This window comes from Trichosurus vulpecula, chromosome 4 (assembly GCF_011100635.1).
Source record: "Trichosurus vulpecula isolate mTriVul1 chromosome 4, mTriVul1.pri, whole genome shotgun sequence".
NCBI classification, from domain to species: Eukaryota; Metazoa; Chordata; class Mammalia; order Diprotodontia; family Phalangeridae; genus Trichosurus; species Trichosurus vulpecula.
In genome coordinates this window covers 155070401-155096736 of record NC_050576.1, presented here as the reverse complement: position 1 = coordinate 155096736, position 26336 = coordinate 155070401, and the positions used below count along the sequence as shown (strand labels likewise).

General features: G+C 38.1%; 1 protein-coding gene and 1 pseudogene across 5 annotated transcripts in view; one reads left to right on the top strand and one right to left on the bottom strand.

Moving 5' to 3' along the window:
* The window catches only part of TTC13 (tetratricopeptide repeat domain 13), an 86079-nt gene that overhangs the window by 1585 nt on the left and 58158 nt on the right, over positions 1-26336 (top strand). For all 5 annotated transcript variants that reach the window (XM_036755126.1, XM_036755125.1, XM_036755124.1 and 2 more), the window contains exons 2-3: positions 15295-15392; positions 26050-26125. In XM_036755126.1, coding sequence (XP_036611021.1) covers positions 15295-15392; positions 26050-26125 — 174 coding nt within the window. The remainder of the gene's footprint in view (positions 1-15294; positions 15393-26049; positions 26126-26336) is intronic.
* Positions 16808-17365, bottom strand: LOC118845928 (annotated as a pseudogene).

The following is a 26336-nucleotide window of genomic DNA, read 5'->3' as shown; positions in this document are numbered from 1 at the left end:
CTGGCAGCAGTATTATTTTGCATTGCCTGTATCGGTGAGTAAAATTAATATTTGTAAGGGAGAGATCAGGCTAGGATTAGCACAGCCTAATTTGCATGAGGTAGACAAAATCTGAAGGGTTATGTCACTTCTTTATTCTGTTGATAGCCCTTTTTTGGGAGAAAGAAGGGCTTGTGCAAGGAGCATACTACAGAAATAGTAGAGCCACTTGCACTGGAAACTTAAGGCTTCTTGGTTAGAGAGAATGTAGGTAGTGGGGAAGTAAAAAGGGGAAATGTGAAATTATGCAGGGGAACTCCACATCATTCTGTAACATCAAGGCCTCTGAACAGTCATTTGAGCTGACTTGGTGACCTGCACAACACCTGTCCTGGCTTTTGATACATTTCCTTCTACTAAAGTCCTGTTCTGCTGCTTTTTCTTGGCATGGAGATGATCCTGGATTCCTGAAGTCTGTTGGTAGGATTCAAGCTCTGCCTGGCCGTTCTGGGTGATAAACCTAAGTCCTAGACCAGGGGTGGGGAACCTTTGGCCTTGAGGCCACATGTGGCCTTCTAGGTCCTTGGGTGCGGCCTTTTGACTGAGTCCAAGTTTTACACAAGTCCTTTTATTGAGGAGATTTGTTCTGTGAGGTTCGGAGTCAGTCAAAGGGCCACACTTGAGGACCTAGAGGGTTACATGTGGCCTCTAGGCTGCAGGTTCCCCAGGCCTGTCCTAGGCAGTTATCTGAGGACTCCATTACTTACATTCATCAATACTGATCACCAGAGGGTTGACTACCTGGTGACTTTTTTTTTTGCCCTGGCAGTTCATGGGATGTGTTAAGTCATAGATCTCTGAAACATTAAAATTGGTCAACTGTCCATGTATGTTAAATGATAGAAAGGAAAGGGAACGGAGTTAAACTTTTTTTTTTTTTTTTTGCTTTTTGGCAGGGCAATTGGGGTTAAGTGACTTGCCCAAGGTCACACAGCTAGTACATGTGTGAAATGTCTGAAGTCGTATTTGAACTCAGGCCCTCCTGATTCCAGGGCTGGTGCTCTACTCACTGCACCACCTAGCTGCTATACATTTATTCTTTGAGAATCTACTATGGTGTTATTCTTAAATTCAGCTTTGTAGATACTTTACAAAAAATCCTCAAACCCAGAATTTGTTTGACCCCTCTCCGTTCTTAGTTTGATGGTCTCTCTCCATCCTGTACAATTTTATCACCTTCCCACTTGCACTTTAGGCTAAGAGAGCAACAGTATCTTCATGTATCCTTTTTTCTATTTAAAACAAAAACCAACCAAACAAAAAAGAATCTCTGCCCTTTAAACGTCTTCTGCTTTACCTCTTTTTTGTCTTTTTGCACTTATCCGCTAATTTGGCTACCCTAGAAGACACTGCATTCCTAACTACTTTCTCTAGTACCAGTTGCATCTTCTTTCATGAGGAGTAACCATATTCCTTGTTCCTCATTGTACCCTCACTGGGTAACTTTTTCCCTTAAAGTACAGTCTTTCTACCTATATCATCCTATCTAGATCCTAGCTGCTATTATTTGTCATTCTCAAGGTCATTCTTCTTTCAAAAGGGTTTTAGAATATGGCTTACCACTCCAATCCTTCAGGGACATGATGATGATGCTGATGATGATGATGGAGTAGTAATAATAATACCTAACATTTATGTAGTACTTTAAGGTTTGCAAAACAATTTGCGTGTTATTTCATTTGAGCCTCACAAGAACCTTGTGTACTAGGTGTTATTATTGTCCCCATTTTACAAATTAGGAAACTGATGCTGAGTGAGGTTAAGTGACTTGACCGGGGTCACAAAACTAATAAGCCTTTGAGACAAGATTGAAACTAAGGTCTTCCTGACTGAATCCAGCACTCCTGTTTGCTATGCCTCTCAAACACCCTGGCCTTCTGGTGTATCAGTCTCCTCACTTCCTATGATCTCTACTTTTACTCTGTCTCATGGAGAAATAGTCATATCCTTCATTTCCCCATTAGCTATAATGATGGGTTGCCTTCCCTTATTCAAAACTGAAATTTTTATCTCACCACAATTTAAATTTTTTTGTTTTCTTTCCTTCTGAACTTGACAAACACCAAAAAATACAAACATTTCCATATAGGGATAAGAGCAGAAAAAAAAAGGATTGTATATTAGGCCATGAATACTGGGTTGTTTTTTTTAAAGTATATATTCTATTCAGCATATTAGTTCCAGAGCTGTCTTGCATGGAAGACCATAAATTTCTGCCTTTCATCTTTCTTCCTTACTTCTAAATGTATTCTCCCTCTTTCTACTCTATCCCTCCATCATCCTCTGTCCTTGAAACTATCGTGAGCCTGGTCAAATTTTCACTATCTTTAGCTCTTACATCCCTATCCCTGTATCCTGTTGTCTCAGACATCTAATGATTGTGTCCCTAGGTAAGTCACCCGTACCTCTCTGGGCCTCGGTTTCTTTATCCATGAGATGAGAGGTTGGCCTTCTAAGGTTCCTTCTCGTTCTGAATCAGTGATCCTTTGAACTTTGTGCTAGGGATTTGTCTAGAATTCAGGGGTAGGGAGTCTTCGGCCCCAAGGCCACATGTGGCCCTCTAGGTCCTCAAGTGCAGCCCCTTTTACTGAATCCAAACTTCACAGAACAAATTGATTTCTCCTACATGTGGCCTCAGGGCCTCAGGTTCCCTACCGGTGGTAGATGTTCCATAGGTACGTCAAACTCGACATATCCAAAAGAGAACTTACTGTATTTTCCCATTAACATACCCGTAATCTTCACTTCTCTTTTTCTATCAAAAGCATTACCATCCTTCCAGTTTTGCAATTTCACAACCTCAGACTCATACTTAACTCTTGACTTTTCTTTCCCCCTCCCTTCCTTCCTCAGCCCCAGAGGAAATGGTAGAGTCAAGTGGACAAATCTTGATTCTTCCCCCACAGCACTGGGTTCTGGCATAGAATAAGCTGTTAATAAAAGATTTTTTTCATTCATAAATTGGCTTCATCACCACATCTGTTTTTTCTACTCAGGAAGCCATCACCCTAATTCAGGCCCTCATCACCTTTCGTCTAGAGTATTGCTATAATCTCTTAAATATTGTCCCTGATTCTCCTTCTTCCAGTGTGTCCTCCAGACAGCTGCTAAATTGATATTTCTAAAACATAGGTCTGATCATGTCACTCCCTTGCTCAAGGAGGTTAATAGGCTCCCAGTCAGCTTCTAGGATAAAAATATAAACTCATCTGTTTGACATTTAAAGTTATTCACAACGTCGCTAGGGTCTATCTTTCCAGATTTTCACATTTCTAACCCTCACACATGCTGCCTTCCAGCCTAACTTGTCTATTTGCTATTCTGTGTATGTGATAAGGCATCTGGCAACTCACTGCTTTTATGCAAGCTTCCCCAATGCCTATTGTGCTCTCCAGTGTTCTCTCCTTACCAATACCTCTAGCTCCCTAGAATCCCTAGCTCCTTTCAAGCCCAACCCACTTGTCACCTCTTACATAAGACATTTCCTGATCCTTTCTTAAAATGACTTTGTATTTTCTTTGTATAAATTCTGTATTTACTTATCTGTGTGATGTTGTAGGCTTCCCAATAGGATGTAAACTCCTTGTAGGCAAGAAGGTTTGCTTTTATCTTTATTCCCACTGCCTATCACGATGCCTTTGTATGCTTGTTGAATTGAATCAAATTCATTCAGATTGACCTTCAGACTTTTTCAGGGAGATCAAAGAAAAGAGGAAATTAGAAAGAGGCAATATAAAATACTTTTATGGCTGATGCCTTCTTTTTTTTTTTTTTTTAGGTTAATCTCCTGATTTTGGCCTTCTCTTAATTTCTTTGAATTCTTAGAATCTTAGAATCAAAAATTGAGAGCTGAAAGAAATTTTGAGAAGCCCTTGAATCCAACATTTGCATTTTTCAGATAAGGAATCTGAATCACAGAAGTGACTTAAGTGCCCAGGGTCACACAGTTAGGAAGTGTCCCCCCCAAGATTTGAACCAGGTTTTACTTTCAGTCCAGTAACCTATCCCTCCAGGCCCTACTGCCTCTCCTGGACACTTAATTCTTTTGACTGTTATTCAATGCTCAAAAAACATAATGAAAAATGGGTTAGTGTCTCTTGCCTGGAAGTTGAGAGTTAAACTTTCTTTTTAATTCTCCTTCTGTGTCTCTGTGTTGCCTGATGGAATTCATTATTTTAAATGCCTAGTTATACTGACGTTTTATGCCCTGGCAGATAATTTTTGTGACATTTTCAGATCTACAAATAAAAAAAATGAAAGAACATTGCGTTGGAGTTAGGAAGTCTAGATTCTAGTTCCTTGCCCTACTCCTAATTAGATATATGATGTGGGGAGAGTTATTTAATCTCTCTGAGCCAGTTTCTTATTTGTAAAAGGAAGAAATAACAGCTAGCACGTTGCTTCACAAAGACCCCCATGTTTGAGCTTTCTTTTGTTCTTTTTTAAAAAATTTATTTTAAACATTCTTTTCTTTTTAAATTTTGAGTTCCAAATTGTCTCCCTCTCTCCCACCTCTTCACCCACTGAGAGGGCAAGCAAAATGATAGCAATTATACATATGAAATCATGCAGAATATTTCCATATTAGCCAAATTGCAGGAAAAAAGAAAAATAAGGTGAGAAAGTTGTACTTCAGTTTGCACTCGGTTCAACAGTTCTCTCTCTGGAGGTAGATAGCATTTTTTCATCATGAGTCCTTTGGGATTGTCTTGAATCATTGTATTAATCAGAGTAGTCAAGTCTCTCACACTTGATCATCATTTCAACATTGCTCTTACTGTGCACAGTGATTGACAGATTCTTCTCACTTCACTTTGCATCAGTTCATTTAGGTCTTTCCATTTTTTTTTTGGTGAAACCACCCCCCTCATTTCTCATAGCACAGTAGTACTCCATCACAATCATATGCCACATTTTGTTCACCCAATCCCGAGTTGTTAGGCATCCTCTCAATTTCCAGTTCTTTACCACCACAAAAAGAGCTGCTATAAATATTTTTGTACATATAGGTACTTTTCCTTTTTCTTTGATCTCTTTGGGATGTAGACCTAGTGTTGGTTTTGTTGGGTCAAAGGAGTATATTACATAGTTTTATAGCCCTTTGGGCATGGTTCCAAATTGTTGTCCAGAATGACTGGACTAGTTCATAACTCCAACATTTTATTAGCATACCTATTTCCCTTGACCTCTCCAAAATTTGTCATTTCTGATAAGTATAAAGTGGTATCCCAGAGTTGTTTTAATTTGCATTTCTCTAATCAATAGTAATTTAGAACATTTTTTTTATATGATTATAGATAGTTTTTATTACTTCTTCTGAAAACTGCCTATTCATATCCTTTGACCATTTATCAATTGGGAAATGGCTCTCATTTTTATAAACTTGACTCAGTTCTATATTCAATATATATTTGAGAAATGAGCCTTCTATCAGAGAAACTTGCTGTAAAAATTTTTGATATTGTTTATTATCCGTGGTACCTTTTAGCAAAATATGGTTTCCCTGATTATCTCTTTTAATTAAGTCTTTTTTGTCTAATTAGTATTTTTCTTTGATCCTTTGGTTGCTGCTGTCTTCCTGGTGTTGTCTTCTGAGTGTGTATCTTGGTCTTCCCTGCCACTATAGTAATTTTTTGTAGTCAAGTTGATTTTGGGGAGAGGTTTCTTTTAAATTTTTCCAGTTTATTTCTTGACTTTGAACTTTATGTTAAAGTTGGTCTCTGCTCATCTTTGGGTAGAAAGGCATTGTCTCAAGCGTCAAGTTTTGTGTGCTGCTGTTTTCAGAGCTAGTTCAGGGGAGTCTGCAGGTTTTTGGTGCTTCCAAGGTGGTGTGATGTATGGGGAGAGGTGTGGTCACTGCTCTCCAGCTCTGTGCTCTAGTCTTTACCCAGGATGGGCCCCTGCTCCCCTGCAGTGGAAAGGGCTAGTGCTCTTCTCTGCCTTGGAAGTGCCAGAGCCCCTGCCCCCTTGTGACTGACTACAAGTTCTTCTCTCCGTTCTAGAACTGTGACCCAGAACTGTATGTGGGCAATAGAGTTGTCAGTCAGCTCCAGTTGCACCCAGCACCAGCAAAAGGTCCCCTGTAATCTCTTTTTCACCAGTTGTCTGCTGCCCTTATCTTCAGGGATGAGAGCTCTGGAAGCTGCTTTGCTGCCATTTTGAAGGCCTGGTGCTGGTGCTGTTGCACTCTGGACAGGCCTCCACCCTGGTGTCACAGACCTCTCCTGCCAACCTCCTAAGTTGTCTTAGGCTAGAAAAATGTCTCATCCTGACTTTTGCTGGCTTTGCTGCTCCAGAATTTGATTTGAGGCATTATTTTAAAGTTGTTTGGAGGGGAATGTGGAGAGAATTCAGCTGGGTTGCTGCCTGCGCTCCACCATCTTGGCTCCACCCACATTTGATCTTCACAAACACCCTGGGAGATAGGTGCTATTATTATCCCCTTTTTACTGATGGAGAAACAAGCAGACAGAGGTGAAGTGACTTGCCCCGTATCAAGCAGCCAGAAAATATCAGAGGCCAGATTTGAACAGTCATCCTGACTCCAGGTCAAGTACTCTAGCCAGTTCTTTTGGTCATGTTGTCTGAATCTTTTTTTTGTGTTATGGACTTCTTTGATAGTCTGGTGAAGGCTATGGAATCCTCAGGAAAATGTTTTTGAATGCTTTAAAAGAAAAGAAAATACGTAGGATTAACAAAGGATACCAATTATATTAAAATACAGTTGTCAAAATATTTTTAAAAATAAGTTCATGAACCTCAGGTTTAGAGCTACCTGAACTAGATGGTTTCTAAGGACCCTATTTATATTCATTAACAATTTTTATCTCAAATTGTTGTGTTTGTCCTTCGTTTTCAAAGAGGACCATGACATCAGGGAAATGATGACATGACTTGCAGTTGACTTTGATTTGAGTGAGGGAGGGCTGTGCAAGGTCACCAGCCTCACTTTCTCCTCCAGAGCCATCCAGGTCCAGTGACTAGATATTTATCAGGATGACTGGAGATGACCCAGGATGCATTGGGACACCCTGGCCCTTTTAGGCTCAGGCCTTTTCATGTACTCACTTAGAGTGAGGTAACACCCATTCAGTGAAGAGGCCTCTTTAAGAAGTGAGTCAAGGGATGGCCCCTTTAATTAGAAAAAAAAGAAAAAAAAATCAAGGTGGGAGGAGAAGACTCCCAGAGTTGCTGTTCCAAAAAGAAACAGTTACCAATGACAGTTCACTCTAAACCAGCAGGGCCCAAAATGCAGCCATTAAGTGGAGCTTGGGCAGGGACCTATTCATGAACTTCAGAGTGAACTGGCTTTAAGGTTTTGTAGAAGGGAGGGAGAGGAAGGAGGGAAGGAAGGAAGGAAGGAATGTAGCAATCTAGCCAGTAAATCCCAAGTTAAGTGGGCAGCTTCTGGCCATCAGATTTTACCTTCTCCTCCCCAAAGGAAGGTAATCACAAATAAATTCAACCGGAATCATATTCCTGACCATACTTTTATAGTCAGAAGTACTTTATTTTCAAAAGTATTCCTTTGAGTCATAGAATTCTGAATCTGAAAGTGAGATTATCTAGTCCTCTTTTAATAGATGAGGCTGTTGAACCCTCGAAGGGTCAGGCAGTTTGTCCAGGATTTAATGGTGGCAAAGTCAGAACTGGAACCCAGATCTCCTGCATCTGGGTTCGTTGCTCTTTCCACTCTGCTTCCCTGCACACTGGGACTCATTCAGATCAGTGACTTCTGTTTGCTATGAACCATTTAATACATTTTGCATGTTCTTTGGCAGAAAACCCATAGGATGAAGCCACTTTCTTTTCTTTTTATTTAGAACTTAACACCAAGCAAGATGAGCATTTTCATATATAAATCCAAAAAGGAAGACTGTACATGAGCGGTGAATGTGCTATGAACAGCTTGTTATTCACTTTAAACGTAAAACAAATTCTCCAGAGCTGTCCTGCTTCTTTGTTTTTCACTGACCTTCATTCTTTTGTCTTCTATGCATTTTAAAAAATGCTTCAGTGACCTTTTTCAAACTTAAAAAAATATGGTAAACTCATTGCTAGCCTCCTTTCTCCTCAGTGAACTCCCCATTCCTATGAAAGATCAAAGCATAATCGAGCTAAATAATTACCCATGTTGCCATGTCCACAGATGTGTGTGTGCACGCACGCCCGCCTCATTCTGAACCTTTAGGTCCTTGCTTCTCTGTCAGGAGGTTGGTAAAGTATTCGGCACTGATCCTTTGGAATCTGGATGGCTGTTTTGTGCATCAGCTTTCTTAAGTCTTTCAAAGTTGATTTTCTTTACAGTATTGTTGTTGTTATTATAAAATGTTTTCTATGTTCTTCTCATTTCACTCTGTATTAGTTCATACGAGGCTTCCCCAGTTTCTCTGAAACTATCCGTTTCTTGTGGCACACATTACGTTCATGTACCATAGTTTGTTCAGCCATTCCCTAACTCCCCCTTTTTTCACCCTTTGACACTATAGAAAGAACGGATGTTAATATTTTTGTTTAAATGTGTCCCTCTCTTCTTTTTTGGAAATCTTTTAGGGTATGGGCCCAGTAGTAGTATGGTTGGGTCAAAGGTTACACACAGTTCAATGACTTTTTGAGTATTGTTCCTAGTTGCTTTCTAAAATAGCTAGACCAGTTCACACCTCCACTAGTATGTATCCATATCCCCTCCAACAATAGCCATATTTGTCAATCTATGAGTGTGAGGTGGAGCTTTTGACTTATTTTAACTTGCATTTCTCTTATTAATGCTTTGGATGATTTTTTCATATGATTGAAAACTTGGATTTCTCCCTTTGAAAACCATCTGTTCACATATTTTGACCAGTTATCTGAACAAAACAGTTTAAAAATATTTTCTCTCTATTTTTTTTTTTTACTGCTTTAGGTAAGTCTTTTCCTTCTTATCTTGACATTATAGTGTGACTTTTACATAAAGTTAAGTCCCTGTGGATTTTATTTCTATCACCTTAGTCACTTTTTCCTGGCTTCTGAACAATAAAATCCCTGCTTCTTAATGCATTGTGGGCTTTTTTCTTATCTGATTGCTAACATCAGCCTCCATCCTGGTTATATTATTTTTAATCACACCTTGTTTAACTTCTTAATTATGTACACTGACCAATTTACTACTTCAAGTACAGTATTAATAATCATTAAAATGAATGACTTAGGAACTCATTTCCCCCTCCCATTTTTTTCCATATGCAAAAACCACTTTTAGCCACTGCCTTTTTTAGGTACTTAAATATTTGCCCCCGATATGATAGGTAACAGTTTGATTTCAGCTCTGTGTCTTTTAACCTACTGACCTTTAGACACTTACTAGCTGTGTGACCCTGGGCAAGTTAATTAACCCTGTTTGCCCCAGTTCCTCCATCTGTAAAATGAGCTGGAGGAGGAGTGGTAAACCCCTCCACTATCTTTGCTAAGAAAACCCCAAATGGGGTCACGAAGAATCAGATGTGACTGAGCAACAACAAAATGTACCAGGATTTGTGCTAAGCTGTAGGGATACACATACAAGCAAAAAGAAAGACAATCCCTGGCCTCAATGAGTTTATATTCTAATCAGGGAAGACTGACCACAAAATGGAGCTGGAAAAGGGTTTGTAATGAGTGGTAATGTGTTGAAGTCTGAATAGTTGAAAGCACAGCTTCTGTGTATTGTGACTTTGCCCTTCTATTGGAGGTATGCCATAGTACACTTGGGAAAGAAAGATTTGTCAGCTCTCCAGGTGGTTTTAGATCTTCTGTAACATGATTAATGTGAAGATGATGGATCCCATGGTCTATAGTGTTTGCATTCTGATTAACTCTCCTGTATCCCTCACAAATTTCTGGTTTTAAGAGGATTATCTTTGTCTTTTAAAGCAAAACTGTTGTTTTTGTATCTTCTGTTAAACATTCACTTTTTCTTTAGGCTTAATGAGTCAAGTGTTTGAACTTTGAAACCATTAGGACAGCTGATAATGCTAGCTGGAGATCACCTAGTTCACTTTTACAGATGAGGAAGCTAAGGACCAGAGAGGTTGATTTGCCCGTATTCATTTACTGAGTTTGTTTTTTAAGCAGCAATTCAGGATTAACACCCCAGGCCTAACTTTCTAATTTTCCCATTATGCAATAGTCCTAAGATGTCATTTAAAAAACAAAGAAAAGAAAAGAAAAACAGGCATGGCTGTTGTGAAGAGTAAGAATGATACACCGGCTAAACAATTATTATTATTGTCTTACATTTAATTTTTATTTTTTCTCAATTACATGGAAATAAACATTTTTAATATTTGCTTTTTCAAAAATTGTGAGTTCCATATTCTCTCCCTTCCTCACCTTTCCTCTCCTTGAGAAGGCAAACAGTTTGATAGAGATTATGCATGTGCAGTCATGCAGAACATTTCCATATTAGCTATGTTGCAAAAGAAAATGCAGACCAGAAACCCCCAAGAATAATAAAGTTTATTTTTTTAAAGCTTCAATCTTCATTCATAGGCCATCAGTTCTTTCTCTGGAGGTAGACAGAATTTTTCACCATAAGTCCTCTGGAATGGTCTTGGATCATTATGTTGATCAGAATAACTAAATCATTCACAGCTGATCATCTTGCTGATGCTATGTACCATATTCTCCTGGTTCTCCTCACTTCACTTATTAATTCATAGAAGTCTTCCCAGGTTTTTCTAAAACCATCCTGCTTGTCTTAAAGCAAAATAGTATTTGCATCACAATTATATACCATGGTTTTTTTTAGTCATTCCCCAATTGATGGACATCCCCTTAGTTTCCGGTTCTTTGTCACCACAAAAAGAGCTACTGTAAATATTTTTCTACATATAGGTCCTTTTTCTTTGATCTCTTTGGGGTACAGACCTAGTGGTGGTGTTGCTGGGTCAAAGGATATGAATAGTTTTATAGCCCTTTGGGCATAGTTCTAAATTGCTGTCCAGAATGGAAAGCACCAACAATGACTGGTGTCTCTGTTTTCCCCATCCCCTTCAACATTTGTCATTTCCCTTTTCTGTCAATTAGGTAATCTGATAGTTGTGAGGTGGTATCTCAGAATTGTTTTAATTTGTATTTCTCTAATCAATAGTGATTTAGAACATTTTTTCATATGACTATAGATTTTATTTTTTTCTTCTGAAAACTGCCTCTTCATATCCTTTTATCACTGATCAATTGGAGAATGCCTCATATTCTTATAAATTCAGCAAAACAATTATTCCAAAAAATTGTTCAAAGTTATTTTTAAAATAAATATATCCATCAAAGCACAAAAATATATCGGCTTACTTAAAAGCTTTCCCCTTTCGTGATAAATAACTTTCAGTAGATTTGCTTCTTTGTAGATCTGTCTGGGGTTCTTAACCTTTTTAGTGTTATAGACCCCTTTAGTGGCCTGGTGAAACCTATGGACCCCTTCTCAGAATAATGTTTTTAAATTATTGAAGGAAATGCTAAATTTTAGTTAGAAGTTAGTGAAAATAAAAATGTAGTTTTTTTACTATCCAAATTCATAGATCCCTTGAAATCTATCCATGGACCCCAGGTTAAGAACTTCTACCCCAGATAATCTTGCAAACTCATAAAATATTTTGGAATAGTAAATGCAGTTTTCAAGGAAGCAGGGTCTTTTCACCTTTGCACTTACACATCTTGTTACTGATGTGTTTGATATTCATTTTGGGGAGTTGGTTTATTATAATCTTTTGCTATTTTCTATGTTGTCCCTGTGAGGTGAGTCCAACCCTACAAAGTACAAAGGGCATTAGTGCCTTTGCCAGGGAGCCACTTACTCAGGGCGATGGTGACAGATCTGGGATCAGAACTCAGATGTGTTGAGTGTTTCCCTTGTTGCTAGATCCACTGAGTCATACTGTTTCCTATTTTGATCCCAGATTGCAAAAGACTCAGAAAAAGAAACTGTTTATGGTTGGCTAGTAGTCAAAAAACATCTGATCTCTCACAGGAGAGCAAAGTATGAAAACTGATAAGGAGAGTTTCAAGGCCTTTTCAGATTTTTATCATTATGATTTGGAATGTAGAGCAAAACTCTTTTCCTCCAAGTAATTCAGGGTGTTCTACAAATCCTAGATTGCCTAAAAGGTATCAACCCTCATGCCATTTATCTCCCACATAGGTAGGTAAAGTAGAATTTTTAAATCTTTTCCTTCACTCAGGAGTATTAGTAATAAAATAACACATAGATAGCTCCTGGGGTTTGGAATGGTTGTTAATTTAGCTCATTAAGCAAAGAGGGTGATCACTTATCAGGGTCCTTTTTCTCTTTGATGCTTGATGGAGGAAAAACACACAAAAAAGAAAGAGAAGATAGATTAAAAAATAAATAACATACAGTAACCTGATGCTGGATAGCTACAAATATGAGTATGTTGCATGAATTACAGAATTCAGGAGTTGGAGGCAACTTCAGCAACCATCTATTCCAGCCCATACTTAACTATGAGCCTAGGCAAGTTAGGTAATCTTTTGGAGCCTCAGTTAATTCGTCTGCAAAATGGGGATAATTATAGCAGCTCCCAAACATAGTTGTTGTGAGGATCAGACGAGATAATGTCTTTAAACTTTAAAGTCTTGTGAACCTTAAAGCACTGTATGAGCATACCTTGGATAAGTACCAGTTTATCAAAAGCTAATACTTTGCATGACAGAATCAGGATTCCAAATTATCCTCAGTGCTAGAATAATAAGGCAAACCCCAGAAGATGACATTTACATAATCATAAGATAGGGAACCTGTTTTGACAGCTTAGTGAGCAAAAACCCTGGGATTTTTAGTTTACTGTGAGATAAGCTAATATATTGTTGGTCTAAGTTAGTATGTTCATAGTGTCCAAATCCAGGGAGCTAATACTTCAGTTGTCCTCTACAATAGTCAGATAGTATGTGAAGTAGTGGTTATTCCACATCCGAAGTAGTGTGCCCATTTTGGGCACCATATTTTGAGGGTCATTGCTAGATTCTGCTACTTACTAGCTGTGTTGATCTTATAAGTAAGTCACTTAACCTCTTTGGGCCCTTGTTACCTCATCTGAAATATGAGGGGGTTGTATTTGTGATCTCTAAGCTCCCTTCTAGCCCTATATCTATGATCCTATGCAGCTTGAGGAGCAACATCTGAAATCTAAAAATTAAAGCGGCAGCTGTTGTAGGTAGAGTGAGAAAAGTTGACTTTCAGTACTCCAGGAGCATCTCTTTATCTGGAGATAGCTGCCTGGAATCTATGGTGTATTTGAAATGGTTGAAGAAAATGAAAATATTGAAGAGAGGTGTCACATGATAGCTGTCTTCAGACACTTAAAGAGCTGTCATAAGCAACAAAAAGTAAACTTTTTTTCTTCAAAGGGGAGAACTTAGATCAATGAATGAAAGTTACAAGGACATAAATTTTGATGGAATAAGGAAGGGCTTTCTAATAGCTTATGGTAATAAATTCCTTATCATTGTAAGTTTTCAAGCCAGAGGTATAAAATCTGTTTTGAATGATTTATGTAATTGGGAAATACTTCACAAAATATAGAGAAATATACCAAAACATAGATAACATTACATTTTAAAACTAAGTCATTATACTGCCTGCAGGGATCCTGCCTTGGGTTTCCATTTGAGTTTGATAACATGGGTTTAGAGGAGATCCCAGCATTTAGGGGGAGGTTGAAGTAAATGATTTCTTAAGATCCCTGGTAGCTCTGAGTCCTTGATCTTTTTACCCTTGGCTTTTCCCTACCATCTCTACCCCTCCAATCCCTTTGCTTGTCAGGAGTAAAATCCTATCAGTTTTTCATTTTAATATTTTCTCATTTTTCCCATTCCACCAAACCCTATCATGATGCTTCATTGTAATCCACAGGTGACCTTAACTTCTCAAAGGATATACCACCAGGGTACAAGCTCTGGTGGTTTTGGTCATGTTGGAAAGGTTTCAAGTATGGTCCCCAAAACAGACTGAGGACCAGTATAGCTAATTATGGAAAAGCTCATCAGCCTCAGAAAAGCTCATTGTCAGTAGGCTAGCCACTTGATGATAAATTATTTGGCCATTGTAACTCATGGAAAAAAAAAAAAGAAAATGTATAAGTAGTGATTTGCATTTTCGAAATGAGTCCTCACCATCTAAGGAGATCTTACAAACATAGTGGCTGGCACATGCTAGATGCTTAGTAAATGTTTCTCCATTGATTGATCCCAAATCCATTGAAGTAAATTTCCCTTTCCATTCTTGCTGCTCTCACTCTGGTTCAGGCTCCTAATAGTCTTTTGCTTGTATTGCTACCATAGCCTCTTAATTAGTCTTCCTACCTAATTGGTCTTTTCATATTTCAGTCCGTCACACACACTTCTACCCAATTAGCCTCCCCAAAACCTTGCTTTAATTCTGTCACTTCCCTGCTTAGAAACCTTAAATGTCTCCTCATTTGAGAAAAGATAAAAATCCTGACCCCTGACTTTTGGGGACTTCCATAATCTGGTTCCAGCTGCTGTATATTTTGAACCCTCCTTATCTCCCTGACAGGAGACTTTTCCTCTGGTGTCCATACAAGCCGTGTCTTGTACTTTTCTTTCCTCTGTGCCTTCATCTGCGCTATTCTCTCTGCCAAAAATGCCCTTTTCTTTTCCTTCTGCTCATCTGAGACCTCCCCACCCTTCAAGATGAGTTCAGATTCCCCCTTCCTTCATGAAGCCTTCCCTCACCTCTAGCCCACAAGGAGCTCTCTCTTCTCTGAACTCTTAAGTTGTTAACTTTAGTTATCTTTCCCAGACAAAATGTCAAGTCTTTGACAGCACAGGCCAAGTTTACACTGCTTTGTATGCCTGACAATACCTCCTACCTGACACAGTGCCTGGTACACAGGAATTGCTTGACAAATATTTGCTAGTTGGTTAACGTGGAGTTTTTCATTAGTCCCTCAGGGAACTTTTTCTCATGATCTTCAATTTCCCTATTGTGGCTTATTTTTATGTTGTTCTCTCATTTTTACCTCTTGAATGTACTTATCTGTGCAGGTGGAATATGCCCTCTTGATAATGAGGTAAAAGATGTTACCATAGCATCTGTACTTATATAATCCTCACCAACAAGATTGCTGATTACACTAAGTGAGTTATATGTGAGACAGTTCTGAATTTTTTTGCAACTCTTAAGACAGGCTTAAGTACTTGATTAAATGCCATGAATTCAGTGGGAGGGAAATAATCAGAAAAATTTCTGTTTTGCAGAGGCATCTTTTTTGAACTTCCATGATTCTTCGGACTGTGAGCCAAAAGGATCACCACCCTGTGACTCCTTGCTTTCCCTTAATGCTGAAAAGATTCTGGTATGTCTCTACTATCCATGCTTTCTGTTTCTTGTAGCCCAATTAAAGGGTGAAAGTCTAGGTACTCTTAAGTTAATTGTGTGTTTTGACCAGAATTTAGTTCTAATTGTCTGTATGGATAGAATCTATGTGTATCATAATCAGGAGTCATTTGAAGTTGGATCTAGATTGAATCATTGGGTGTGAATTAGATAAGTTGATCCTCTTAGGTCATATGACTTTTCATTGAGTACCTAGGCAAGAGGCTGCACTTCCATAATTCTTAGGAGAGAAGATCTTATAATTTAGAGGGAAAGAATAATCTAATTTTTTCCAGCCCTGATTTACTTAGATCTCTTGACTGTACATAGACTCAATTGTGCAAGAGGGCTCCCTCTTCTACTCCAAGGTTGAATAGCAATGCAGCTTTCATAAGGTTCAGCTCACACATTGGAATGTAACCCATATCCTATACAGGGAAAAGGTACTGAAACAACTTTCTAGATAATTATATATCTAGAATGTTCATTCACAACTCAGATTTCCAGCAGGGCAAACTTAAACCTATATGGGTTTGATGTGATTCTTTTAAGATTCTTCTGAATTTGCCTAGTATGTTAGGCAGTCATTCTCTTGACTTTTAAAAAAGGTTTTGTCTCAATGCCAGTATCAATGAAAATAATTGGATTTGACAAAGTAGAAAATTATCAACTATCCCAACCCGATTTATAGTTTTCGTAGAATAACTATGAACACTGTCCATTTCAGTTGGTTCAAGATAATAATCTTCAGGTCAGAGGATCAATCTCATTTATCTCCATCATTCATTTTCTATAAGTTAAAAGTTTGATTGTTCTACCAGTCATCATCATAGTTCACATTTATGTTGCCTTGATATTTATAAAGTCTTTAGTATACCCCACAATAATATAACTAATATAAGTTTTTAATCTCCATTTCACATATGAGGAAAAATTAGGCTTGAAGAAGATAAGTTATAAGCTGTGTCACAGCTGCCATTCAGACTGAGCTCTCCTCTCCCAAGTCCAGTGCTCTTCAGTTATCATGCAGTGCACTTCAACATAATGCTACGTGAACAATGATAAGTTCACATATAGCTTACAATTAGGGATGTTTTTATGCACACTTAATATTGAAACTGTAATAGTAAATGTTCTTGTTTGCCATAATTTTCCTTCCTTCCTTTCTTCCTTCCCTCCTTCCTTTTTTCTTTCCTTTCCTATCTTCCTCTCTCTCTTTCTCTCTTTTCTTTCCTTTTCATCTTCTTTATTTCATACTCCCACTACATCACTACAATAATGACTTCCTAATTTAAACTGAAAACTATTGGGGTTCTGGAAAGGTATGTGTCTTTGGGGATGGGGAAGGAGATGGTATCACAGCGTGAGATGTTGGGGGGATGAGGAAGAGACACATCAGTAGATAGTCTTGATAGGGCACTTGAAGTTGTGACAGCTTGAAGCTATAGTTGATAAGGCCATGTGGTAGATCTTGAAGGCATACAGCCTAGGCACACATTGTTTGGCAGGGACTTGTATTCAGGCTGTACCATGAAGAGCATGTGGAAAAAGTCAGTGCCAAAGTAAGCACCATCTGTGTGCCAGAGCCTGGATAACTTGGATGGGTAAACATCCACGCACTTGGGACAATAAAGCTTTACCATTGCCTCACCATATTTCTGACAGTCTATTGGGAAACATGGGATGGTTTTCACAGTATACATGAGGACAGTCTCCCTGGTGGTATTCTTCCAACATCTGGGCAATGCCATATTTTATGAACATGTAGTAAGCATGGATCAGCCCATATAGGATCTTGGCTCTCTGCTCAGTTAGATCACTCTGGTTGGCGTTGTCCTCCAGGCCCTCAACAGGTTCCAAATCAAGGATCATGTCTAGTGGCTGCAGCCTGAATGGATGGATGTGGCTTAATTTAAAATGAGGAAGCCAGAGTGATTTTGTGGCAATAAACATGTTCCTTGTGGTCTGTGGGCATTCTGATGCTGTAAGACATGTGCCCAAAACTCGTGGAAGGGATCTAGAGATTATGTAAATTGCCTCATTTTACAGAAGAGGAAACAGATTTAGAGAGGTAGTGGCTTGCTCAAGATTACACAAGTGGTAAGAAATAGCTGGGATTTGATCCTAAGTTCTCTTTTACAAAAAAATTTTATATTGGTTTTCTTTCTTTCTTTCTTTCTTTTTGTCTTTCTTTTTCTTCTTTCTTTCTTTTTTAACATTATCATAATTTCCCCTGGTATGTTTCCCTGCTCTTCTCTCCTAGAGGGTCATGCCGTATAACAAATAGTATTTTTAAAGACCAAAAAAAAAGATCGAAACAAAAAGAGGAAAAAAATAAGTATAATTGACCAGTACATTGAAAAAGTTTGAAAATATGTGCAATGAATAACACTTGTTGACCTCCACCTCTGCAAAAGGTTGGGGTGGGAGTGCCTTTTTTTGAACCATACTTGTTTGTAATTCTTCGACATTTATTTTTGTGTTTGTTTCTTTCATTTTACCTTGACATAGTCACTGTGTATATTATTTTCTTGGCTCTGCTTACTTCAGTCTGAATCAAATCATGTGGATCTTTCCATGCTTCTCTGTAAATATCACATTCATCATTTCTCACAGCACAATAATATTCCCTAACATCCATGTACCACAATTTGTTTAGCCATTCCCCAATCAGTGGAGCGCAGGTTCTCTAATTCCAAATCCATTGCTATTTCCATTACACTACAGTTGTGTTGTCATTTGCCACCATGATCTTCTTGTAGATTTTGAGTAATGCAATATAGTTTTTTAAGTTATATATAATGGTGGTAGAAACCAAGATAGACGATTGTTTTATATCCATACCCTTAAGAGAACTCAGTTATTTAAAACATGGTAAATCAGTTCATTGGTTCTCTTACATTGTTACTTAATATCAATTTGCTCAATAAGAAGGCAACATTGTTGAAACATTTAAATGCTTTGTATATTAATAGTGGTGTGTATGTTCATGGCATATTTCCATCATCATTTCTTATCTCTCTATACAGAAGGTACTATATTCTTGGTGTAAGAGATAGGAAGGTAGTCTTCTGCATCATGATTTCTACCTAAGGTCATCTATTTGGAACTAGAAGGTACCTAGATCAGCTAGATCAACCCTTTCGTTTTGCAGATACAGAAACTGAGGCCCAGGGACATTAAGTGACTTGCACAAAGTTATTTAGTTTGTAAGTCACAGAACTAGGATTTGAACCTCACTTCCTCTGGCTTCGTGTTCATTAGTTTGTTCTTTCTTGACTTTGGACTTATATTATCTCTCTGCTTGCTTTTGTTTTTCCTAATACAGCTAATTTCAACTATCCAAATAGTCTATTTAGTCATTTTTGATGTCACTTGGCAATTCTCTTTGTGTTATATATTGTTTTATTTTTAACACATATATTTGTAAATTTGCCCAGATTTACATTTACTTCTTAAGTAATAATATAGTCTATGTAGTATTTGTAAAGTATAAAGTTTACACTTTACCCATTGCTGTTGGAACAGCTTTGACTCAAGGCTCTGCCTTTAGCTTCTGCCTACTTCCCAGTCAGCAAGCACTAATTAAGCACTTGCCGTGTACCAGATATTCCTCTTTGTGAGAGCCTGGGCCTACAGAGAAGATAGCCACAGACAGCCACAGCCTCCTTTTCTCCTCTGTATCATACAGAGGAAAGACTCCTGGATTTGGACTCAAGATTTTGATGGTAAGCTCTATCTCTGAGATCCAAAGAGCTATAGAAGAGGCTATAGCAGATATGTTTAGACATACCAGTAACCTGCTTGGCATGAACATTTCAGGTTCTGCATTTGTAAGTGCTCCACAAAGAGGAAGGAAAAGTATTCTGGTCACACCCAGCCACACAGGACATGACACATCCCTTAGATTGTCTTAAATCTGTTAAGTTTTCAAGTGTACTTAGGTTGCAGTCAATCAACAATCATTTATTAAGGACCTACTATGTGCCAGGCACTGTTCTGGGGATAAAAATATGAAGAATAAAGCAATCCCATCTCATAAAGGGCTTACATTCTAATGGTGAGTAGAGAGTGTGCATATAAGTATGTACAGAATAAATATAAAGAGAGTATATACAAATCAATTCAAAGTAGTTAAATACAAGGTTGTTTGGGAGGGAAGACACTTGGGGGATTAGGAAAAGCTTCATGTAGAAGGTGGTCCTTGAGCTGTAGAAGAGAGGGATTCTGTGAGAGACAGGTGAAGAGGGAATGCACTGCAGGTATAGGGAATGGCCAGTGTAAAAGCAGAGAGGTAACAGATGGAGTGTTATGTGTGAAAATTAGGGAGAAGGCCAGTTTGTCTAAAGTCCAGAGTTTAGGAAGAAGAATAATGACCACTGAGGCTGGAGAGATAGACTGGGGCCAGTTTATTAAGGGCTTTAAAAGCTGAACAGTGGAGTTTTTGTTTCATCATAGAAGCAATTGGGGGCTCCTTGTGAGTTTCAGAAGTGCCCCATCTCTAAGGCAGAAATAGAATGGAAATGAGGTCACTTCTCTTTTAAATTACTAAAGTCTCTCTTGAAGAAGCAAAGCATGAACATTTCAGTGTTAGAGGAAAATGAGAGTAGATGCAGAGAGAGAGTCTGACCAATTTGAGTTTCTCATCCAAGGGATCTCTGTAATTTCATAGGACAGGCCAAAATAGAGGGGCCATATGAAAATTTCTCCAACAGATTCATGCAAAGTTTTTCTAACGTACCTCATACAAGTAAACTAGCTACTTGTATGAGCCCCCAATGTGTGTGAGACTTCCCAAAATTCTATATTTAGGGTCTATTGGAAATCAAACCCTTAGTGACGTGTAGGCCAAGGTTCTCCTTTCCTAGGGGTGGGGAATCTGCCACCTCGAGGCCACAGGTGGCCCTCTAGATCCTCAAGTGTGGCCCTTTGACCGAATCCAAACAATGTGCCCCAGGAGTCTGGACTCACATAATTTGAATCAGTCCTTCTTGAGCTGTGGGTTTGCAAAAGGGGTCGAGTGTGAAAAAAGTTTTAGAAGCCCTGGTTTAGCTCATATCATGGGAGCTAATTCATAAGGGTCAGTTTCTTTCTTTGGCTCATTGCTCTCACCTGTTGTTGCTCAAGGAAATTTCTCAAAATAAATCGTAGGCATAGCTCATACTTGGGCAGTCCCCTTTCCACTGAATCTACCCTACCTGAGTAACTCACTGAATTTGTTCTCCCAATAGCGCATTATTCGAGAACTTTGCAGAAGGTGGAGTCCAGAAGGAAAAAAAAAAACAGATCAGCTTAATCAGTACTTTTCGAATTTCTGTCTTTTCCATGGAGCCTTTCTTCTGGAGTGCAACAAAGAAGAAGAAACCAGATTTCTATATACCAACCTTCTCCCTCTTCCCATCTTGAGGTAGCAGCACGTGATAATTACATGTGTTCACCTAAAGCTTCTGAGTATATCTCAGACACTAGAGTTCTTGAGATTGGAACTTAGGAATCCCAAAGTTGGTAGCAGCCTGGGAAACTGAGAGACTTCCTGTAGATGTCTATAGCAGAGGCAGACAGTTGAGTCCTCATTTGACCTAAGAGATTGCAAATTTAAAGGCACAGGGGTTGAATTTTCTAGAGGAAAAAAAATGAGATTTCCTGATGCAGGTTGCTCCTTGAAGGCAGAAGAGATTAGCTCCATAGTTCCTAAGCTATATCCTACTTGGAAAGCAAGTTCAGTGTGTAAATTAGACCTTGAAGGTCTGATGTGAAGTAGATTGCTTGTTTAGGTATTCCCAAAGTATATTTATCTGGTAGGAGTCCAAACCCACAGGGTAGTGCTGTGAATCTTGTGGGAACTATATAGGACTCTGGGAAAGAGGGATTCCCTGGAATGTCAAAGGATTATCCTAATAGCAACCCCAATTTCAGTTCCTTTCAGCATTAGGGAGAATTGATGGACTATTCACATGTTTAATGTGTTTCTAAATCTGTTTGTGTATTCCTGGGAGTCCTTTGAATCTTCTGCATTTTAGGTAAAATAAAGACTGAGATACACACAATTTGCATGTGCTTCTGTGAGTGTTTATTTGGGAGCTGGAGATACCTTTTATTAGTTGAATCTGGATATGAGCTATACTTGAGCTTTATCTTGAGAGATCTCCTAGAGTAATTCAAGGTGAAGGCAATATGCCGAAGTGAGAAACTAACCTTCGTGGAACAGCCCCTGAGATTGGACTAGATCCATGTGAACCTAAAGTCATAGGGAGATCTTGGACCATGGGTTATAGCTGTATTTCCAAAGTTGGCTTTTGCCTGGACTTCTCAGAGTAGTAATAGTGAATAGAGAAGCTTTTCTGGCAAGGTATCCTTGTAGGTTGCATCAGACTGACTCTCAGCAGTGACTTATATTTTAACCAGCCACTTTTTTCTTTACCTGTTACACCATCATTATATAATCAGAATACTAATAAGGATTTGGGGCCTCTGTGGTAAGATTGCTAATGGAAATCACCTTCTCTCCTGTAATGGCATGCAAAAGGGGACTTTTTGCTGTTTTTTTCTTTTGTAGTGCTTCTCAGCACTAAGGCAATCCAAGTGCCTTTGATTGAGCCTTACCTTTGATTGAATCATAAGTCTTTAATCACCTGCTTAAGTCACAAGAAAGCATTTGAGTCACATAGTTGTGATGCCCTCTGACCCTGAAGAAATGTATATATACTCTAAGGTTAGCATTTTGCTTGGGGGCTCATTCATTGGAAGAATGTTCATGTGATTTGGCCAAATGAGACTCTGGGTAGCTGTTAAGGAGCCTCCCAGCTTTGAAAACCCAGATGTTGGTGCTTCTCTCTCTGGTAACTGTGTAAGTATTGCTACGGACATATAATTAGAAGCCCTGTCTGCTGATTTGTGTTATTTGCTCCGTTTATATAATTTCTGCTTGTAATTTCTGTTTGTGTTTTCTCTGAAGTTCAGGGTGCTGATTTTTGCCCCTGAACTAAGTGAATGATATATGTATATTTAATTAAAGTGAGATTTTAAACATCTTAAAGTTGCTTTCTTTAGAAATGCAGATCAAAGAACCTGTACTAGCAGCCCTCTGTGTTATTGGCCTTATACCTCCACAGCAGTTGGTAGTAACTAGTTGTTCTGTCTCCCAGTAATTTAATTCAGTTGAACTTAATGATCTCTCCTAGCTGATGTATAGCAGCTGTTATCTTAAAAGCACAAAAATCTATTAGAAAAGTGTTAAACATGTTTAAGATAGGTTGTCCAGTGGATAGAGTGCTGGGCCTGGAGTTGGGAAGATCTGAGTTCAAATGGGGCCTCAGATACTCGCTGTATAACCGTGGACAAGTCACTCTGTTTGCCTCAGGTTTCTCATCTGTAAATAGGGATGATAATAGCACCTACCTTACAAATTGTTTTAGAAATGTTAGCTATCGTCTTCATCATTATTATCAAAGTCTATAAATTCTAAGACTAGCTTTCTGATGAACCTGATATGTGACTTTGTCAAATCATCTTGACTTTCTCACAGGAAGAACATGAAAATGCCTCTTAAAATGATCATAAAGTTCTAATTAGAAATTCCTATTCTTAATAGTAAGAATATGGATAAGGGTAACTTGGTTTCTCTGATCATGAGTTAGAGCAATAAATGACTCAGATGCACTAAGCAGTCAAATTTTGGTATTTAAAATAATTGCATGTCAATAATGTCAGAGGAATTGTAGAGATCACTTTAGTGATCTGCCTAGCTTCATGACTTACTCATAAAAAATAAAGTAATATAGTTGTCCGGCATAATATCCTACACAAAGTAGGAACTTACATTTTTATTAAATTGATAACATACTTACAAGAGAAATGCTAGCAGTGATATAGACTAAAAGTATTTTTTAAGAAAATGGCTAAATCTCATTCTTGAAACTCGGGAGCATTACTAAATCCTCCTCATAGCTGGGGGCAGAACTTCTTACCCTCACATGCCTTAGTTTTCCTCACCTATATTACATATTGCAATGTTATATTCCTCAGATGAATCTCATATGGATTCATAATTTTATTATGGATCCAATTGGTCAAGCACATTACAGTTGCTTATTGGGATAAAAGTTCCCTGTTGGCCTGGAAAGTATGTAACAGTGATGCCTTTCTACTCATGGTAATGCTATCCACATTCAGAGAAAGAACTGTGAAGTCTGAATGCAGCTCAAAGCATGTATTTTCTCTTTTTTTCTTTCTTGTAGTTTTCCTCTTTTGTTCTGATTATTCTTCTACAACACGACTAATGTGGAAACATGCTTAATATGATTGTACATGTACAGCCTATATCACATTGCTTGCCATCTTGGTGAGGGGGATGGAGAGGGAGAAAGGGGAAAAAAATTTGGAACTCAAAATCTTATAAAAGTAAATGTTGAAAACTATCTTTACATGTAATTGGGAAAAATAAAATAGACAAAAAAGACAGAGGGAAAAAAGTGCTGCCTTTTTGAACTGTCAAAACATGATAGCACCATAGTTGCATAAAATGTTCAACTATTACGGGTAAAACTATCTTAGCTACAGTTAATTGCATTTATTTTGTTCTGTTTTTTCTTCTGAATAACTTTTTATGATGCCTAATAAATGTGAATTGAATTGAAAGAACTATTATATTAGTTACTAGATAAAAACAAAGATAACTGAGTTAAAACTTTTGCGGAGTTCACAGTTCAGTAAATGGATGGGGTAAATAAGACAAGTAAAATACAGATTAGAATGTAAATACATAGGGGTCTCAAAGTGCTGTTAGAGATCAAAAAGGGGAGAAATTTTTTCCCTTCCCTTCTTTGGGGTGATATGGTTAAACAGAGATTAGTTGGGAGTGAGAGGGGTGGTGACAGGGTGGGCAAAGAAAGGCACAAAGGAAGGAGGGTAGGATGAGTTTGGAATACAGTGATTTCTTTGGTTTGTCATTAAAGCTCAGTATAGGAACATTGAATAAATGAAATAGTATGAAATGAGGCTGGAAAGTTATGTGTTGGAATCTGGTGGGGAGGGAGAGCTTCCAATGATAGTCTAAGGAGTTTGGAATTTTTTGAGCTTTGCAGTATGGGGAGAATATATCATTCATTTTTAAGCAGGGGAATAGCATGATCAAAGTTGTACATTAGAAAAATTACCTTGGCAGTATGGAGACTAGATTGGAGCAGAGAGAAACTACAGTATGAGAGACAATTAAAAGACTTTTGTTATAGCCCAGGTGAGAGGTAACAAAAGTCTAGGATAGGGGTTCTTTACTTTTTCTCTGATATAGACCCCTATGGTAGTCTGTTGAAGCCTATGGATCCTTTCTCAGAATAATGATTTTTAAGTACATAAAATAAAATAAGGTTGCAAAGTTAACCAAAGATTAGTGAAAATAAAGATGTCATTTTTTCCCCCATCCAAGTTCACCAATCTCCTAAAATTTACCCATATAACAAACTCCTTGTTAAGAACCCTGGAAGGTGATGAGAATAGAAAGGAAGGGGTGGATCCAAGCGATTTTGTGGAGGTAGAATTGACAAGATTTGACAACTGGTTATATGTGACGAGTGAGGGAGAGAACAGTTAAAAAGTCTACTGAAAGGTTATGAGTTTAAAATACTGTGAGACTGTCAGTATGCATAACAGAAATGGAGAAGTTAGGATGAGGGGTAGGGCAAAGATGAATTTTGTTTTGAACATGTTGAGTTTCAGGCTTTGGTGTGGGATATTCAGGTAGAAATGTCCAATAAGCTGTTGGTAAGGAGTTGTGACGGGGAGTCAGAACTACAGATAGAAAAGTAAGAATTGTTTACGTAGAAGTAATAACTGAAACCAGAGGAGCTCAAGATAAAAGACCTACTTTTAGAAAGTGGAAGAAGAAGAAAAGCTATAAAAGAGAACAGGAAATTCAGAAAAGTAGAAGAACCTTAAGATTACATCACCAAACTAAGGAAGATGGTATCAAGAAGGAATGGGTAGCCCTCTGTTGTCCTATAGTGAGGTCAAGGTGAAGAAGGACTGAGAAAAGGTAATTAGATTCAATAATCAGGTCGTTGGTGACCTTTGAGAACAATTTCATTTGAGCAGTGGGGCAGGAGTCAGATTCAAAGAGGTTTCTACAAATCTAAGTAGTAGTGATTATGCAAATAAGCCCCATTTGTGTATTTATTTTTATATGATGACAAGATGCTTGGACTCTTGGTCAGGATATGTTTGTTATCTTTTTTCTATAGCTCTGTACCAATATATGGTGTAAGTATTTTTTTTAAAGCATCAAAGTTCACATTTATAATGCCATATTCCATCGTTACTCATGTTTAAGAAGTAATTCCTGATATATCGTCTTTACAGAATAATTGCATTATTGCTGCCAGAAACCTTTAAAATCATGGCACCAACTTGTGTGCAGCTAGCCAATACTATTTCCAGTTTAAAAATTTATAGAACTGATTTACTTCCAATTCCATCATTACCCCCTTCACAGACAAATGCATTATAGTGTTTACTACAATTTTGCAATTACTTTAATGGTTTTTCTGTTAGATTTTTCTGGTTTTATGTTAAATGTACCTTTTAAAAATGGACCTTTCCTACATTCCTGCAATTACTGAAAGTGATTATTTAATGTTTTACAGAACCAGGCAAAGTCCCTTGCAGAACAAAAGCGATTACCCTTTGCTACTGATAATGACAATACAAATGAAGAATTAGGTAAGATATTCTGAAAGTATCAGTGCTTCATCTACACTGCTCTCATGAGCAGATTCAAAACAGTATGGCAGTGTTGTGTATTGCAAATACAGGCTTGGGATTTGAGTTCTAATGTAGCTGTGTCAGCTTCACAGGTCAGCCAACCTCTCTGAGCTTCAGTTTCATTCTTATAAAAGGAAGGGACTGGACCCTGTATGTAATCTGTAAGATT